The sequence below is a fragment of the Mytilus californianus genome, unplaced genomic scaffold (genome assembly GCF_021869535.1).
Source record: "Mytilus californianus isolate M0D057914Y unplaced genomic scaffold, xbMytCali1.0.p SCAF_2, whole genome shotgun sequence".
Lineage (NCBI taxonomy): Eukaryota > Metazoa > Mollusca > Bivalvia > Mytilida > Mytilidae > Mytilus > Mytilus californianus.
The window spans coordinates 106,318,413-106,339,171 of record NW_026262668.1 but is presented as its reverse complement, the minus strand read 5'-3'; the positions used below and the strand labels follow the sequence as shown (position 1 = coordinate 106,339,171).

Here is a 20,759-nt window from a genome sequence, read left to right as displayed (position 1 = left end):
TCATGTAAACTTAAAGACATTAGTTTGATCGAAATCTAATGAGTAGTATTGGAGCGCTTTCAATGTCAGTTTGAAACATCATTGATCATTGATACGGTCATTTTATTTAATTACTGTTCATAAACCTTTAAACCATCATTTGAAACACTAAGGTTTTTCTCCCAAGGCTTAGATGGCATTAGCCAGATTAGTCACAACTTCGTCATTGTTTGTCCTTCTAATTGATTGAATTTGAGCGCTACTGGTGAGCTTTGTATAGACAAACATGCATCTGTGGAACTTAATTATCAGCCTATTACTTTTGAAAACATTGCATTTCTAAGGGCATAACTCCTAAGTCTGATTTATTACTTATGTGATACTTTGACATAACATTTATTGAAATATGATGAGAACCGCTTACATCAGCGGGCATCAGCATTTCCATATCATTAACCTTGAAGGCAGGGAAAATAAAAACATACTTGCATTGAAATGCTGAAATTGAAATTCATCAATAGTTAATGGCCTTGTAGAAAACTCCTAATACTTTTGTTCATACCTACATATTGTCTCTAACTCCATACCAGAAAATCCAAAAGCTGAGTCTCCTTGAATGGATACGACTTTTTTATTTGGTGTATGATCCTTACACCAAGCTGCTGCAGCAACAACAAATCCAAGTCCTACACCCATTGTTCCATACGTTCCAGCATCTAATCTTTAAAGTGAAAATAATTTTTTTTATCAGCTAGTTTAATGTTTCAGATAGGTATCATCATCTTAACCTATGGAAATAGTTCAAAGCTTTAATTTCAGCAGCGAATGAGAATCAACATATTTTGAAAGTCTGTTAAGATACAGTTTGTATCGTTGGGTTGCTTATGACGTCTTATGACGTATACCAACATGGCCTTTAAGCCCTAGTTTGAAAAAAAAATCACTGTTTGATTCCAATTACGTGTAAAGTGGTCGACTGATGATTTAAGGTTCGTTGTCTTATTTGTATATCTTGTCTAGCTGATCAGTTAAGCTGCTTTTGTTCTCTCTTTATTATACTGTTCAAGATAATAGCAAAAATCAAGAATAATTGGTAAAAAATCGCCATTGAAGGGTAATTTTTCCTTCAAGATTTCGATTGGTCATTTGGGTCATGTTTTATTTGTAGATGTTATTTTCCTGATAATTATTGCTGTGTACAGTTATCTCAACCTTCTATTGCTCTTAATAAGTTTTGATCTTGAGCATCACAGGAGAGACATTTATTGTCGAAATGCGCAGAACAAATGTTACCGTTAATGCTGTTACTACTTCTAAAGTACCCCCCCCCCCCCCTTGAACAATAAACTGTTATCACAGAGATATGTCTCGCCTTTTTGTAATTTTGATAATGCAAATGTTGAAATTAAAATAGCAATACTTTAACATGTAAGTTATGCAAATATTCAAAGTCAATGAACCATGACTGAAGGTACATGGCTAAACAATCTCCATGGAATGAGATGTGTCAATGCTAATACAACTGCATACCAAATACCATTGACTTATTATAAGTCATTCCCATTAAACAAACCTTAACACAAACATTAACTTGTAAACTATGTAAAAGTTTTAAAGTCAATGAACAATGATGAGGGGGTGGGGCTATATAATCTCCATGGAAATGATACTTGCAAATGCCAATAAATTTGCATACCAAACATCATTGACTTAACATTAGCAGTTCATCTTAAACTGATCTAATCACAAACTAATACATGTAAACTAAGCAAAAGCTTCAAAATAAATAAACCATGACTGAGGGTGAGGGGCCAAATATTCTGCATGGAAATGAGATGTGCTAATGCTTATACAACTTAACACCAATTAACATTGGCCTACCACTAATGGTTCCCCTTGAACTGACCTAATCACAAACTAATACATGTTAACTTAGCAAAATTTTCAAAGTCTATAGACCATGGCTAAGGGGGCGGAGCCAAATAATCTTCATGGAAATGAGATATGCTAATGCTTATACAACTGCATACCAAATATCATTGACCTACCACTAGTGGTTCCCCATAAATTGACCTAATCACAAACTAATACATGTAAACTATGAACAGTTTCAAAGTCAATAGACCTTGACTGAGGGGGCGAGACCAAATAATCTCCATGGTAATGAGATGTGCCAATGCTAATACAACTGCATACCAAATATCATTGACCTACCACTAGTGGTTCAACATGAACTAGACCTAATCACAAACTAATACATTGTTAATTTGATACTTGTGTCAAGACTTTGCTGAATTCATTCACAAATTTTCAAGACTTTTGGTAATTGAAAGCTTTTCCTAAGTTGTGTCATCCATACTACCATCACATGAAAATGAAAATGCAAAGAAAATTCAAAACAGCTAGGAAGACTCTGGTCTTATCTATGCTACTGACACCTTACGATCAACTCTGAGAATACCCGTTTTACAATAAGGAGATGGTATATGATTGCCAATGGTATAACTATCCACCAGAGACCAAAGAACGAGGGTGAAAACAACAATGAGCAAAACCATACTGCATATTTAGCTATAAAAGTCTGCACCTTGAAAAAATAAGAACAAGAGGCTCTCAAGAGCCTGAATCGCTCACCTTTATTTCAGAGGAGAAGATTTTTAAATGTTAGCAAACTTGATGAACAAATTGTGTAAAATTGTCTTTAAAGGGCAATAACTCCTTAAGGGGTCATTTGACAATTTTGGTCAGATGAACTTTTTTGTAGATCTTACTTTGCTGAACATTATTGCAGCTTACAGTTTATATCTATCTATAATAATATTCAAGATAATAACAAAAAGCTGCAAAATTTTGTTAAAACTACCAATTTGGTGGCAGAAACCCAATGGGTTGTTCGATTCGTCTGATAATTTCAGGGCCGATAGATCTTGACAAATTGAACAATTTTACCCCATGTCAGATTTGCTCTAAAAGCTTTAGTTTTTGAGATATAAGCCAAAAACTGCATTTGACCCTTATGTTATATTTTTAGCCATGGCGGCCATGTTTGTCAATGGATCAAAACTTCGGATACATATTATAAACAAGATACCCTAAGGAACATTTAGTTAAATTTTGAAGGTAATTGGCCCAGTAGTTTCAGAGGAGAAGATTTTTAAATGTTAGCAAACTTGATGAACAAATTGTGTAAAATTGTCTTTAAAGGGCAATAACTCCTTAAGGGGTCAATTGACAATTATGGTCTTATTAACTTTTTTCGTAGATCTTACTTTGCTGAACATTATTGCTGTTTACAGTTTATATCTAGCTATAATAATATTCAAGATAACAAAAACAAAAAACTGCAAAATTTCCTTAAAACTACCTATTCGGTGGCAGCAACCCAACAATGGGTTGTTCGATTCGTCTAAAAATTTCAGGGCTGATAGATCTTGACCAATTGAACACTTTTAGCCCATGTCAGATTGCTCTAAATGCTTTAGTTTTTAAGATATAAGCCAAAAACTGCATTTGACCCCTATGTTCTATTTTCAGCCATGGTGGCCATGTTTGTCGATGGATCAAAACTTCGGATACAATTTATAAACTAGATACCCTAAGGAACATTTAGCTAAAGTTTGAAGGTATTTGGCCCAGTAGTTTCAGAGAAGATTTTTGAAATAGTTTACGACGACAGATGATGACAGACGACAACAGACGACGACGACGACAGACGATGGCCGACGACGGACGCCAAGTGATGGCATAAGCTCACATGCGGCCCTTTGGGCCCCGGTGAGCTAAAAAAATAAGAAAAAAACCATGCTAAAAACAGTAAAGAAATACAAATATGGTAGACAGCAAAGCAACCAACGACAACCACTGAATCATAGGCTCCTGCATTTAGATAGGCACAACATGAATATGGTGAAGGTAAACATGTATGTAAGAGCTAAACCCCACCCTAACATGGGATAATGGTGTAACAGCACAACAAAAGAACAAAATGTACAAATCAGTTAGAAAGAACTTGACTCATCATTTTGACATGAAGCACTCCCAAAAGAAATGACAAAAGACAAAAAGTACCAAATAAGAGTACTCGCAGTTGCTGAAAGCTAGTTCAGAGCCAATATCAACTAAAAGATAAATCAAGTCTGTCTATTCGTGTTCGTGATACATTAACGAATAACCAACCTGGCGATTACTTTTATCTAAGGAGGCTATCAAAATATGTCAAATTTATGTTGTGATTACCTATAATCAAAGTGATCAAAATCACTGGTGGCAAGATTGGAAGAGTTATATGCATAACTTAAAATCATATTTTAGTCTTCCAATGAGATATGGCATTGGACAAAAATCTTATATAACACTATTGCTTAAAGATTCATTACCGGATTACTGCAGTTCTTAACTAGTGTCTTTAGAAAGATGGACACCTTTTAAGCATAAAAAAATAAGTGAAATGTGTGTCATCGTAAAATGTGTCAATAAATTCGCATACAGATTTCTTTTAAATTGTAATTCAATTTGTTCATCAAAACATGCTCAGCTTTCAAAAAGAAATAAATATATCTCTAAAAAAAGGTGTATCATTGTACTAAACATGCGATCAATACATTGAGGGACTTTAAAGGAATACCTTTGTCTCACATTTTTAACTCCTAAAAGTACTTTTTTGATTTTGATAAAAAGCTGTGCGAATCTGAAGGAGAATGGTTGAAGGCTGGCATAGAGATTTTTTTTTATTTCTACAATCAACCTATAACAATTTCATTACATTGTCAAAAGATGGAAAATTTTTAAATGTTTTAGGAAAATTCTTTTAATATCACAATACAAGAAGGTGCACTGATTTTTTCCATTAGCCATAAATAATTTTAATATGGACATGATGGATGGTAAGAGGAATTTTCTATTGATGTTTATTGAATTTTGATTTCATGTGTCAGTCCTGATGCAATCATTGAAATTGCATTTATAAAATAAATTTAATTTATTGTTAATCATCCATCTTTGAGATATAATAATTATAATTTACAGATTAATTTTAAGAAGCGTTAATCAAGGTAATAGGCAACTAATTAAATATACTTTTGTAGACGAAACGGGTGTCTGGCGAACAAAATTTTAATCCTGGTGTCTATGATGAGTTTATATTATTTCTACATATCAAACATCTATGATATATTATTGACATCAATATAAAGTGTCTGCTAAAGTATGAAACTCAAAAGGTAGGTAATTTGGTCAATTATTAAAGAGGATGGGATTCCTATTAAAACTCAATCTTTGTGTCTTATTGTTTCTTGGTCATGACATTTGTCAATCGTACTGGTACTGTATAAGCACTTTTACATAATAAAAAATACCAAGATAGTCAGCAAAATAACAAAACTAATAACATTCATACTTGAATAAAATGCTGTAAAGATATTACCCCCCTTTTTACAGTTCATTTGTGCACATCTACTAAGACATGAGAAGTCTTGGAAACTGTATTTAAGAGTGAATATATTTAGTGGCTAATCCAGCTATATCCTTGTGGAAGAGGCTGATACCTTAGGGGAAATTTGTTCCAATCTTTCCACAAACAATCTTGTGATAACATATGACAAAGTAGACTAAAAATGTATCTTATCCTAATTAAGTTGCTATTACCTATAAAAACAAACGTGTGACTCCGGTGTCTAGACTGACTCTAGTTTTTTTCTATGTTACCAATGTCTTTTAAAAAACAACACAGTGATTACCTATGTCTAGTAAAACGTATATAAATATATCCTATTATGTTGGTGATTCTTTGAAGAACAACCTGCTGATTACCTGTGTCAAGCCAGACTAATGATATATCCTATTTATGGGGATAATTCCTTTAAGAACAACCATGCAAATAACTGTGTATAGGCAGACATATATATATATCCTACTCAAGTTGATACCTTTATGAACAGCCAAGAGATTACTTGTGTCTAGGCAGACATATTTATATATTACTCAAGTTGTATACTTTTATGAACAGCCAAGTCATTACTTGTTTCTATGCAGACATATTTATCCTACTCAAGCTATTGATACTTTTATTAACAGCCCAATGAATACTATAAGTTATATGGTTTGCTAATGACCCCATACGTACCATAGAGGGTTAGTAAAATCTATAGGAGATTCGGCCTTCGGCCTCACCCCCTATGGATTTTACTAACCCTCTATAGTCCGTAGGGGGTCAGTAGAGAACCGTATAACGAATTTATCGCACACAGAACTTTTCCTGCCACGTTCTGTAGAAAAATAAACGATGTTATACAACATCAACAAATGACGTCACCATTAACAGTAAGCGTGACGTCATGAACCCCATATGAAATCTACTGACCCAATACGGATCCATAGGGGGTCAACACGTGACTGTGTTAAACCAATCATATGATCATAATTTATCTCAGGTGCGATAATTGTATTTAGGCAGACATATATATCCTAAGGTTGATACCACCTTAATGAACAACCTTGCAAAAACTTGTGTCTAGGCAGACATATGATATATCTTATTTGAGTTGATGATACATTTATGAACAGCCAAGTGAGTACTTGTGCCTAGGCAGATATATGATATATCTTACTTGAGTTGATGATACATTTATGAACAGCCAAGTGAAAACTTGAGTCTAGACAGAAATATGATATCCTTCATATGTTGATGATATCTTTATGAACAGCCAAGTGATTACCTATGCCTAGGCAGACATATATGACATGTATATTTGTATTATACTAGAGTGAAATATCCCAGTTGATCCTGCAATTTGAGTTACCTAAACAGGGGATATGGGCTAAGAGATAAACGGCAGTTAGTGTATGAATCAGGACACTGCAGTATATTATTACTGTTATTTGGGCTTCACAGGGGAAATGGGTTCATTATGTCCTGTATTTGTTGTTTATACTTTACAGAAACAGCCCTGAGGTTACCTGTGTCTAGGCAGACTAACAATATGTCCTGTTTATGTTGCTGATATTTTTAATAACAGCCCTGATGATGCCTGTGTCTAGGCAGACTAACAATATGTCCTGTTTATGTTGCTGATATTTTTAATAACAGCCCTGATGATGCGTGTGTCTAGGCAGACTAACAATTTGTAGTGTTTATGTTGCTGATACTTTTAATAACAGCCCTGATGATGCCTGTGTCTAGGCAGACTAACAATATGTCCTGTTTATGTTGCTGATATTTTTAATAACAGCCCTGATGATGCCTGTGTCTAGGCAGACTAACAATTTGTCGTGTTTATGTTGCTGATACTTTTAATAACAGCCCTGATGATGCCTGTATCTAGGCAGACTAACAATATGTCCTGTTTTTGTTGTTTATACTTTTAGGAAACAGCCCTGAGGTTACCTGTGTCTAGGCAGACTAACAATATGTCCTGTTTATGTTGCTGATACTTTTAAGAAACAGCCCTTAGGTTACCTGTGTCTAGGCAGACTTACAATATGTCATGTTTATGTTGCTGATACTTTCAATAACAGTCCTGATGATGCCTGTGTCTGGGCAGACTAACAATATGTCCTGTTTATGTTGCTGATACTTTAAACAACAGCCCTGAGGTTACCTGTGTCTAGGCAGACTAACAATATGTCCTGTTTATGTTGCTGATACTTTTAAGAAACAGCCCTTAGGTTACCTGTGTCTAGGCAGACTAACAATATGTCATGTTTATGTTGCTGATACTTTCAATAACAGTCCTGATGATGCCTGTGTCTGGGCAGACTAACAATATGTCCTGTTTATGTTGCTGATACTTTAAACAACAGCCCTGAGGTTACCTGTGTCTAGGCAGACTAACAATATGTCCGGTTTATGTTGCTGATACTTTTAAGAAACAGCCCTTAGGTTACCTGTGTCTAGGCAGACTAACAATATGTCATGTTTATGTTGCTGATACTTTCAATAACAATCCTGATGATGCCTGTGTCTGGGCAGACTAACAATATGTCCTGTTTATGTTGCTGATACTTTAAACAACAGCCCTGAGGTTACCTGTGTCTAGGAAGACTATCAGTATATCCTGTTTATTTGGCTGATACTTTTAGGAACAGCCCTGGTGATGCCTGTGTCTAGGCAGACTAACAATATATCCTGTTTATGTTTCTGATACTTTAAAGAACAGCCCTGAGGTTATGTGTGTCTAGACTGACTAACAATATATCCTGTTTTCATTGCTAATTCTTTTACAAAAGAACCCTGAGGTAACCTTAGTCTAGTCAGATTAACAAAATATCCTGTTTATTTTGCTGATACTTTTAGAAACAGCCCAGAGTTTATACACATTTGTGTCTAGGGAGACTTAAATAAAACCTATCAAAGATAATAGGCTTATAATTTTGAACGCTAGATGCACATTTCATCTACAAAAGACTCATCAGTGATGCTTGAATCACAATAGTTAAAAGGACAAATAAAGTTTGAAGTCGGAGAGCATTGAGGACCCAAAATTCCGAAAAAGTATTGCCAAATACAACTATGATAACCTATTTCTTAGGTAGAAAATCCTTACAATTTCGAAAAATTAAAAGTTTTGTAAACAGTTAATTCATGTTTATGTGTCGATACTTTTAAGAACAGTCTGGAGGTTACTTGTGTCTAGGCAGACTTACAATATATCCTATTTATGTTGCTGATACATGGAAAAACAGTTCAGATGTTATTTGTGTCTAGGCAGGCTAACAACATATACTAGTTATGTAGTCAAAACTTTTAAGAACCGCCCTGATGTACCTATGTCTACACAGACTAACAATATATATACTGTTTACATTGCTTATACTTTAAAGAACAGCCCTGAGGTTATTTGTGTCTTGGAAGACTAATAATATATCCTGCTTATGTTGTTAATGAACAGCCCTGATGTTACCTGTGTCAAGGCAGACTAATAATAAATCCTGCTTATGTTGCTAATGAACAGCCCTGATGTTACCTGTGTCTAGGCAGACTAATAATAAATCCTGGTTATGTTGCTAATGAACGCCCTGATGTTACCTGTGTCTAGGCAGACTAATAATAAATCCTGGTTATGTTGCTAATGAACGCCCTGATGTTACCTGTGTCTAGGCAGACTAATAATAAATCCTGCTTATGTTGCTAATGAACAGCCCTGATGTTACCTGTGTCTAGGCAGACTAATAATAAATCCTGCTTATGTTGCTAATGAACAGGCCTGATGTTACCTGTGTCTAGGCAGACTAATAATAAATCCTGCTTATGTTGCTAATGAACAGCCCTGATGTTACCTGTGTCTAGGCAGACTAATAATAAATCCTGGTTATGTTGCTAATGAACGCCCTGATGTTACCTGTGTCTAGGCAGACTAATAATAAATCCTGGTTATGTTGCTAATGAACGCCCTGATGTTACCTGTGTCTAGGCAGACTAATAATAAATCCTGCTTATGTTGCTAATGAACAGCCCTGATGTTACCTGTGTCTAGGCAGACTAATAATAAATCCTGGTTATGTTGCTAATGAACGCCCTGATGTTACCTGTGTCTAGGCAGACTAATAATAAATCCTGCTTATGTTGCTAATGAACAGCCCTGATGTTACCTGTGTCTAGGCAGACTAATAATAAATCCTGGTTATGTTGCTAATGAACGCCCTGATGTTACCTGTGTCTAGGCAGACTAATAATAAATCCTGCTTATGTTGCTAATGAACAGCCCTGATGTTACCTGTGTCTAGGCAGACTAATAATAAATCCTGGTTATGTTGCTAATGAACGCCCTGATGTTACCTGTGTCTAGGCAGACTAATAATAAATCCTGCTTATGTTGCTAATGAACAGGCCTGATGTTACCTGTGTCCAGGCAGACTAATAATAAATCCTGCTTATGTTGCTAATGAACAGCGCTGATGTTACCTGTGTCTAGGCAGACTAATAATAAATCCTGCTTATGTTGCTAATGAACAGGCCTGATGTTACCTGTGTCTAGGCAGACTAATAATAAATCCTGCTTATGTTGCTAATGAACAGCGCTGATGTTACCTGTGTCTAGGCAGACTAATAATAAATCCTGCTTATGTTGCTAATGAACAGTCCTGATGTTACCTGTGTCTAGGCAGACTAATAATAAATCCTGCTTATGTTGCTAATGAACAGCCCTGATGTTACCTGTGTCTAGGCAGACTAAAAATATATCCTGTTTATATTGCATATACTTTTCTGAAACAGCCCTGAGATTACCTTTGTCTAGGCAGAATAAAAGTACATACTGTTTACATTGCTTATACTTTAAAGAACCGGCCTGAGGTTACCTGTGTCTAGGCAAACTGTTCAGTATCATGGTCCTACTGATGTCCATTGTGTTAGCTCCTTCACTGACAATAATGCAATCTTTTGGTAGTAGTGATCTTATCTAATATAAAAGTAATAGACACAAAAACCTTTTAAACAGAATAGTATGATCAATCCATGATTGAACAATTCTACATTATATTTTTTTAAGAACTCAAAAATCAATGGAGTCAGCTCAAACATTTATCTTTAAGAAAATCTATACCAAAATAATTACAAAGGGCTTAAATTATGAGGATACAACTACAACAGCTTACCATATACAAAAGTTATTCAATTTTACTTAGTAAAGGTGATAGCCATGCCTGATGAAGGTGAGGAGTCAGCAACCATAAGCCTTTAAGCAAATCATTTAGTTTTAAAAGATATACAGCTATTCAATTTCATATATAAACTAACCTCATCATATGCAGCAAAGTAATTCATTGGAACAGATTTGTCATCTATCATTTGCTGTAAGAAAATAACAGTCTTTAAAAAGCTGTAAATTTTTATTAAACAGAAGATATTCACATATACAAGTAACCTTGAACAATAGTTTTGTGATTTAATTTGGAGAAAAATATGATGCTTTAAAACTTAAAAAAAAACAATTGTTGTATTCATGATTCAACATTAACAAAAATGTCTTCATGTCATATAATCTGTGTTTTTCTATTTTTTAAAACATATTCCACAGAGTATTGTTACCTATATCAACACTGTTTTATAATAGGATATCATTGTGTAACAACTAATAAGAAACCCCTCGAAAAACAAGGTAATTCTAACTTAACTAGAAAAACTGTTTGATTGAACTAAAGCATATGTTTTCCCTTAATCTGTAGAAGTCACTTTGGTAAAAGAAAACTGATTTAGTGGTCTCATGGTAGCATGCATTCCTTAAGTGCTTGAGGTCATGGGTTCAATCCCCTGCATGACAAAAAAAATATATATAATCTAGGATTGGTGATTGAATAGTTTTCAAAATTTATAACAATTAATAATAAGGGGTGGGGATATGGATATATCACTAGGAAACAAAACCTATGGTGCACTCAAAAGGTTACAATTTTAATGGTTTAGTGGTGCATATCTGAATTATTTTTTAGATGTTCAACAATTAATTATATGATTTGGGGGTGCCAATTGGTGAAAAACTCGTAAAAGCACTAGAAAGGCCTTGTCATGGCAAACACGAATATATATGGTTAAGATATGGACATTGAAAGGTCATCAAAAATCATTTATGTGACAGTGAGGTCAACGGTAATGGTTTTCTTCAAGGTATTAGACACAGCATCTTGAGGGTCTATACCCATGTAAGCATATTATCTTCTTACAAATACAATATTCTTTGACAATGTCACTGCCAAAAACATTACATAGCAATACCAGCATAAAAGTTTTAAAGGGGCAATAGCTGTCAAATTCATGTTCACCGATTTGACTCAAATTCTTACATTTGACTTATAACATACTAAAACGCATATCAAAATTATAAAAAGTCTAAAATAAACAATTTAAGATGCATAGATGTGATAGTATGTATAAGCATTTTGTGTGTATTTTAGTCCAGACGCCATCTTATTAACCATCAAGGTGACCTCCGCAGACTGCCGACATTCATATAACCCGATATAAACATAAACATAGATATAAATAGATTGCGAACTCATGCAATTGGATTTTTCTAGGTCTGTTTGATTTCAAATTATCAAAAAAATATGCTAATAATGGTTTTTACCTGTATAAGAATGAGTTTTTCTAGATCGTATCAGTCATCAAAATGGTTTACCCTTGATTCACTTCCAATGCTTACTTTCTTTTCCATTTAATAACTGAACAGCCTAGTTCATGGGTAACCAATCTCTTGCTATAGGGATCAATTAAAGTTCACATGAATACGGATTCAATGAGGTCAAATTATTCACTTGCAATTTCTTTGCTTATTTAGACAAAATTGAACCAAACTCTCTGTTAAAAGCGAATTATTATTTTACTATTTCACTCTCATTAATGATTGAACAAAAAAAAATCACATATTTTTAAGGGGCATTAGCTACAAGATATTAAAAAATCATATTTTTTTTTATATCTTGTAGCTAATGCCCCTTTAAAGAAAAAACATGGCAATACCAGAGTAAAACTTCCTTTTTGAACTGAAAATAACTGTATTATCCAAATCTGAAATCTACAAATGTTCTTGTAAATATTGTTGAGTATGCACTTTTTTGCAAGATTTTCTACCTGTACTGATTGCTGATTGGCTTGAACTTTAGAGGTCAATGTTTTCCACCAAGGTGATTTGGGACTGAAAGCAAATCTTCCTGGCATTTTTCCATAAACTTCATTTATCTGAGGAAAAAAATATAATAACAGTATTTTCAATCAGAATGCACAATTTAATTATTTGGTTGAATTTGACTTCCTTTTATTCAATACTTTAAATTCATTGATTTCACCTTTAGAGATCCAATTAAAGTTAATCTAAATTGAACACTTCGATGCAGTTAGTTATTGTAATTAAAAAATTCTATAATCTGAATGTGAAAAAAGTAGAGATTAGAAAATTTTGTCAGCCATTGAAATGGTTGTTACCTGTTGAACTATAGCACTACAGTCTCCTACTAGAGAGACAGCAGACTGTACATTATTTCCCATCTGTTCTGCATGTATGTCAATCTAAAATCATAAAATAGTCTTTTTCAGTCTACTTTATATTAAAAGTAAACTTACATTATTCCATACATTTTGTGTTTATTGCAACCTTCCGTAGACAGACATGTGAAATAAACTAACTTGATATGTAAAAATCTTTACTTTTTCTATCTGTTCTACCATAAGGAGTTCACAACAGACTGGTGTTTACAGCATGATATAACTGTAAAATATTACATTAAAACAATTATTTGTTCTTAGTATTTTTTTTAGTTAAAAAATTATATAATTTATTCTACTAGCGTTATTAAAGTCATAAAATTTCAAGAAGATGTATAGAAAATAAAAAATTTCACCTGGATAATTTTGACTTTTGGATTGAATCTTGGAGGTAGACCAAAGTGCAGTATCCAGTTGAGCCTAGCACCTAGTAACACTATTACATCAGCTTCTTGCAATGCTCTGAAAGAGGCAACAAAAGAATTTTTTATACTATGTTATTTGGCATTGTTTTACTTGTACCTATGTTTTTGTCATATGTAATGCTACTATTATCATGTTCGCTGCTGGTGAAGGGTTGAGTACTCATACAACTAGATTAACCAAGTTGTCCAAAGACAGGAACCACAGTATGATTTATATAATATAAAAGAATGTCCTGATGTGAATTTTGATAAGCAAAAAATGTTGTTATTCCATTCTGTGTTGCTGATTCATTTTGATTTATTGCTCTAAAACATTTATTTGTAAGGCCATATACACTGTATCTGCAAAGCCATTTGCTTATCAACCTCATTCCTGAGGACTAAACAGTCATCTTCAGTACTGCCTTAAATGTTCTCTTGAGTACCCATTACGCAAATAAAAGAGCAGGTTAGGACTGGGAGAAATTAACAAAATAAAAAAGTCATGATTTCCTTTCAAGAAATAAGTCTTACTTTGATCTTGCTGGAGCAACACACAATGGATGATCATCTGGTAGTACACCTTTACCCATTGGTGTTGGTAAAAATGGCAGTTTACAACCTTCCACTAGCTCTCTGACTGAATTTTCTGCTTGTGAATATGCAGCTCCTGAGAAGTAGAGTTACAACCAAGTAAATCTATGTTAGCATGGGGAATAATTCTTCAGGTTCATAAAATTTACAGAGGTACAAAATATATAAATGCTCCAAGGAGCCTGAATTTCTAATTGCATAAAATTATGCTACATTGATTATACCATAAAATTTAATAGTAGATATCTTGAAATGCTGATAATATTTGCTGTTTACAGTTTCTGCCATCTATAATAGTTTTAAAAACAGAAGTCATTTACACTACAGTAAGTAAACAAATTCATTTAAAGTTGATAAATTGTTTCATTCATAGCAGCAGTTTTGTAGCCCTTGTATTGCCGATAACTTTTACAGTTTTGTCCATCTATTACAGTTTTCAAAGTGACAGGTAACAAATTATATAATTTATTCTACTAGCATTAGAGTATGAGTCTCACACTATCATTATCCTTTTTCAGTGACCCATGAAATTAGGGTCAAAACCATAATTTGGCATATAATTTTAAAAGTTAAATGTGTACTAAGTTTCAAGATGATGTGACAGCAATTTAATAGTTAACAGCTTTAACCTGAAAATGTACTAGGACACAATGCCCTGTTAGCACTACATTTTTATGTTCAGTGAACCATAAAATCAGAGTCAAACTGTAATTTGCATACAACTGAAAAAGTTAACATCATAATGAGCATGTACACTTAGTTTCAAGTTGATATGACCAAACTTCATGGTAAACTACCTTGACAAACAAATGTATGGAGGGACAGCCTGTCTTAGGTGAGCATAATAAATAAATAACAGAAACTTGTAAACAACAACAAAAGTCATTTATATGAAAAGAAAATACTGTAAACCAACTCATTTTCACAGATCATTTTTCATGTTAAGCCTTGTAATGATGACATCATCGTATTCAGATAAAAAAATAATCCAAGATTGACATGTAAGTGACAATTTATTTTAAATGAATCAATAAATAATTAAATTCATCAAATTAACTTGTTTACAGTAAAAACATCTAACAAATCTAACAAACCCTCAGCCGATGAGACGCTATCAACATCAACCCACACTGAGGTATCTAATTGTAACCCTACTTACTTTCTACCTGAACGCATGTGAAATACATATATATTAATTATTAACTATATAAGTACGTCTAAACAAGTGATAACTCTACGATAGATCCATCCATTGGATCACCAGTAAAGGTGATACACGGCTGAAAACACATATTATATTCATAATTACTCTAAATATCAGCACAACAATGTTAAATCTGAAAGCAGAATTTTTAGTTCAGTCTAGGTGGCCGAGTGATCTAGAGCGCTGGATGCAGTGCAGACGGTGTTGTCTCGATATCCCAATAGCATGAGTTCGAATCCTGGTGAGGGAAGAACAAAAATTTGCTTCAGCAAATTTGCAGATTAACATTGTTGTGCTGATATTTAGAGTAATTATGAATATAATATGTGTTTTCAGCCGTGTTTTACCTTTACTGGTGATCCAATGGATGGATCTATCGTAGAGTTGTCACTTGTTTAGACGTACTTATATAGTTAATAAATAAAATTGAGAATGGAAATGGGGAATATGTCAAAGAGACAACAACCTGACCAAAGAGCAGGCAACAACCGAAGGCCACCAATGGGTCTTCAACGCAGCGAGAAAATCCCGCACCCGGAGGTGGTCCTCAGCTGGCCCCTAAATAAAATTGTGTACTAGTTCAGTGAAAATGGACGTCCCACTAAACTACAAAACATATAAATGAACTAAAATAAGTATTCTTACCTTTACCAATAATGACAAGAGGTTTCTGGGCATAGTACAATAAATCTGCAGCATCTCTGACTTTTTCTGGGTCAGCTAAGGTCAATGGAGGTGATGGACATACAACAAAAGGACTGAAAGATAAAAATTAGCATCTTTTTATAAAATTTCCATCAAGCATGTCAAGAGTAATGTATAATTGATTATTGTTCTATTGGATTCATTATGTATTCACTGTGGATTGTCTTTTGACACTTTTATTCAAATAAGGTTTGACTGGTGCTTCCTTTGAAAAAAAAGTCAATGTGTTGTACTAGTAATTCAAACTCAATTAACAACGCAGTGGTGGGATCATCAAAAGGAATCTCCTCAACCCTTTAAGTTGAAGCACCACCCATGAATTTCCAGCACCACTCTTGCTTTTCTCAGCACTAACCTTAAATTTTTAGATTTTGATAGAGAAGCTTGAAAATAATTCTTATTTAGTATAATTTTTAGTGACTATAATTAGGTTTAAGATACATACATACACACAAACATATTTTATAATTATCAGTATTGCATAAAGGTATACAAATTATAAATATTTTTTCAACAGTTATAAAAATCATTTCATAAGCACCACCCTTGAAAATTTATCAGATGTGATCCCTGCAGTGCAAATTGCCTTGGGTCCCTGGTTGAAGCATAAGAAGTACAGTAAAATACTAATTTTGTAAGTAAAATGATGCTGTTAAATTAATATGCATTATCTAAATGAAGACCTTTTCATCAGTATTAAAAGCATGTGAATAAATTCATGGTTAGTTGGCGGTGTTTGGGGTCATAAACTAATTTAAGAATATGGCAAACTTACTCATAACAGGTAGGTAACCAGTATTGAGTAACAATTTACAATTGACAGAAATTATGTGCAAATCATGACCCAAAAAGTTCATCAAGTATCAATAATAAGACTATATATTGCCCATGTTAGAACTAGCTCCTCCTTGCTTATATGAAGAACTATTACTTATGCAGCCAAATATTTCACAGCAATAATCAAAAGGTGCAATTCAGAAAGAGAACCTTCCTCATAGAACAATTTCAGCAAATTTGGTACCAGCAAGCCATGCAGCTTAAGGATGTAGATAGGTGAAATTAAAATAAGAATGTGTCCATAGTACACGGATGCCCCACTCTCACTATCATTTTCTATGTTCAGGGGACCCTGAAATTGGGGTCAAAACTCTAATTTGGCATTAATATAAGAAAGATCATATCATAGGGAACAAGTGAACTAAGTTTCAAAATGATTGGTCTTCAACTTCATCAAAAACTACCTTGACCAAAAACTTTAACCTGCCCACTCACACTATCATTTTCTATGTTCAATGGACCGTGAAATTGGGGTAAAAACTCTAATTTGGCATTAAAATTAGAAAGATCAATTCATAGGGAACATGTGTACTAAGTTTCAAGTTGATTGGACTTTCAACTTCATCAAAAACTAACTTGACCAAAAACTTTAACCTGAAGCGGGACAGACGGACGGACGGACGAACGAAACGGATGCACAGACCGAAAAACATAATGCCCCTAGGTGGGGCATAAAAATCTAGAATTTAGAATTGATGCTATTCGTCAGAAGAGCATAAGTAAAAACAAAACAAGCTAAAAATATAGATAGGTTATGGAACTCCTTTTTGCGATATTAGATTTTTGTTGAGTCTGTGACTTCTGTCGCAGAAAGCTCGACATAGGGATAGTGAACCCCGGTGGCGGCGGCGTTAGCTAACTTCTTAAAAGCTTTATATTTTAGAAGGTGGAAGACCTGGATGCTTCATACTTTGTAAATAGATGTCTTATGTTATGAAGTTTCTGTCTGTCATAGGTCCATTGTTCTTGACCTCATTTTCATGGTTCAGTGACTACTTGAAAAAAAAGTTAAGATTTTTTGTAATGTTAATTTCTTTCTTATTATGAGTAATAGGATAACTATATTTAGTATGTGCGTACCTTGCAAAGTCCTCATGCCTGTCAGACAGTTTGCATTTGACCTCGACCTCATTTCATGGATCAGTGAACAAGGTTAAGTTTTTGTGGTCAAGTCCATATATCAGATACTATAAGCAATAGGTCTACTATATTTGGTGTATGGAATGATTGTAAGGTGTACATGTCCAACTGGCAGGTGTCATCTGATCTTGACCTCATTTTCATGGTTCAGTGGTCAAAGTTAAGCTTTTGTGTTTTGGTCTTTTTTTCTAATACCATATGCAATAGGTCAACTATATTTAGTGTATGGAAATATTTTATGATGTACATGTCAGTCTCGCAGGTTTTATTTTACTTTGACCTCATTTTCATGGTTCATTGCTCAGTGTTAAGTTTTTGTGTTTTGGTCTGTTTTTCTGAAACTATAAGCAATAGGTCAACCATATTTGTTGTATGGAAGGATTGTAAGGTGTATATGTCTGTCTGGCAGGTATCATCTGACCTTGACCTCATTTTCATGGTTCCGTGGTCAATGTTAAGTTTTCATGGTTGTTTGTTTCTTAGAAACTATAAGCAATAGGTCAACTATATTTGGTGTATTGCATGATTGTAAGGTGTACATGTATTTCGCGTTTGGTTTATCTGACCTTGACCTCATTTTCTTGGATCATGTTAAGTTTATGTGATACTTGTAGTAAAGCTTTATATTTAGGACTATCAACATAAAATCAATGGTTAGTAAAGAAGACGAGACATTTCAGCATGTGCACTCTTGTTAAAAAGTGGAGGGAAAAGGCTGACTCTGACTTTTACCTTATATTTAGCATTGGCATTATTTGGGTCTCAAATCGTAAAGAAAAAAATCTAGAATCTGCTTAAATTTTGGTAGTGAAGGAAGAAAGAAAAGTGGGTGATATGGGGCAAAATATTTTACCCTGTATCGTAGGAAAAATCAAAGGAGTCCAAACATCTGACAAAAATTCATAAACCTGACCTGAGTACATCCTTTAATATCATTGTTTGAGTTTAATCCTTAATTTTAAGAAGCAGTTGAGAAGACATTTTTTATGATTTTACCATATAAATTAATTTCCAAATTGTGATAATATATTTAGATTTCTCTGACATATAGCAGCAATTCCACCTTTGCAAAATTGACCCTTTTAACGTTCTTTATGGCCACAAAAGCATATTAACAAAAAAAAAAATCTTGAATCTGTCAACAAACAACCTTGGTATTCTCATGGTAAAGTGCTTATCTGGTGTGTAGTTCTGGCAGGGGGGAAATACTTAAGTGGTGCTTGATTGCATCGAGCACTTGGCATTTACAAGTAATAGTGAAGACAGAATACAGTGGAATAACATGTCTGCCCATAGACCATTTTATGTGAGCTAGCCTAGCTGGGTGTATTGGCCTAGAATTTATGACATTTACTGTCATTGAACAATCTTGAAAGAACCTTGTCTCTCCATGGAGTTTTATAATTAGTAATATTTACCTGATATTTTTTTCAAGGACATTCTGATTAATCATGTTTCCTGGAAAATCTAAATACACAGGACCTGGTCTTCCAAAGGTACTACACCTTACTGCCTAGAATTTATATATAATAAATGTCATTTAATATTCCAATTTTTAATAAGTGCCAGTCAATAATGAACATCCATGTTTCCTACACATTTTGTGCTTTTTAAAAAATGTCACTGTTTTGATTAATTTGATCAATGATACATCTATCCACATTTGAAATCTTAAAGTATTTACTCAATTTTACTGTATGGTAACATTTGGAAGATTTCAAAAACAAATTGGCAAAAATATTCAAAAAACACAATAGAGCAAGCTCATATAACCTATACCCTAATTTCATTTGTCTGTACATTGTATTATTCTTTCTATGAGGCAACTACAAAGCAGAACAATAGCAAAGTTGCTCTCTTCAGAAGCAACTTTACTAAAGAAATATTTTGTTCATTATCAAACTCCAAGGAGTTAATGACAAAATGACAAAATTCAGAAAGATATTTTGCAACTGTACATATTTTCATTACTTTCACAAATTTAGAAGTTGAATTTATACCTGAAATGATAATAACAACACCTTTTCCCAGCCAAAACTTTTACACATGACATGCACATTTGTTTTCATCTTACTCTTACTTAGGTAAACAAGAGTGCACACACTGAAATGTTTTGCCTACTATACTGACCATTGATTTTATGTTGATAGTCCTCCATATAAAGTTTTACTACACGTATCACATTAACATTTAAGATCCAAGAAAATGAGGTCAAGGTCAGATAAACCAAGCCGGAAATACATGAACACCTTTAATACAATCATTCCATACACAGAATATAGACGACCTATTGCTTATAGTATAAAAGAAACAGACCAAACCATAGAAATTCTACATTGACCAATGAACCATGAAACTGAGGTCAAGGTCAGATGATACCTGCCAGACAGACATATACACCTTACAATCATTCCATACACCAAATATAGTTGACCTTTTGCTTAAAGTTTAAGAAAAACAGACCAAAACACAAAAACTTAACATAAGCAATGAACCATGAAAATGAGGTCAAGGTCAAATAAAACCTGCCAGACTGACATATACATCATAAAATATTTCCATACACCAAATTTGGTTGACCTTTTGCATACAGTGTTAGAAAAACAGACCAAAACACAAAAACTTAACATTGAGCAATGAATCATGAAACGAGGTCAAGGTCAAATAAAACCTGCCAGACTGACATGAACATCAGAAAAATATTTCCATATGCCAAATATAGTTGACCTACTGCATACATTATTAGAAAAACAGACCAAAACACAAAAACTAAACATTGAGCAATAAATTGTGAAAATGAGGTCAAGGTCAAATAAAACCTGCCAGACTGACATGTACATCGTAAAATATTTCCATACACTAAATATAGTTGACCTATAGCATGCAGTATTAGAAAAAACAGACCAAAACACAAAAACTAAAC

General features: G+C 33.8%; 2 protein-coding genes across 7 annotated transcripts in view; one reads left to right on the top strand and one right to left on the bottom strand.

Moving 5' to 3' along the window:
* LOC127728532 (E3 ubiquitin-protein ligase TRIM33-like) overlaps window positions 1–20,759 on the top strand; it is a 316,221-nt gene that overhangs the window by 62,026 nt on the left and 233,436 nt on the right. The gene's annotated exons all lie outside the window — the stretch shown is intronic.
* Window positions 1–20,759, bottom strand: part of LOC127728519 (2-hydroxyacyl-CoA lyase 1-like) — a 35,970-nt gene that overhangs the window by 5,396 nt on the left and 9,815 nt on the right. Inside the window, exons 7-15 of the mRNA XM_052235938.1 lie at window positions 19,255–19,349; window positions 15,800–15,912; window positions 13,891–14,026; window positions 13,309–13,414; window positions 12,893–12,976; window positions 12,542–12,649; window positions 10,712–10,765; window positions 10,273–10,373; window positions 542–700 (exon numbers count right to left, since the gene is read on the bottom strand). Coding sequence (XP_052091898.1) covers window positions 542–700; window positions 10,273–10,373; window positions 10,712–10,765; window positions 12,542–12,649; window positions 12,893–12,976; window positions 13,309–13,414; window positions 13,891–14,026; window positions 15,800–15,912; window positions 19,255–19,349 — 956 coding nt within the window. The remainder of the gene's footprint in view (window positions 1–541; window positions 701–10,272; window positions 10,374–10,711; window positions 10,766–12,541; window positions 12,650–12,892; window positions 12,977–13,308; window positions 13,415–13,890; window positions 14,027–15,799; window positions 15,913–19,254; window positions 19,350–20,759) is intronic.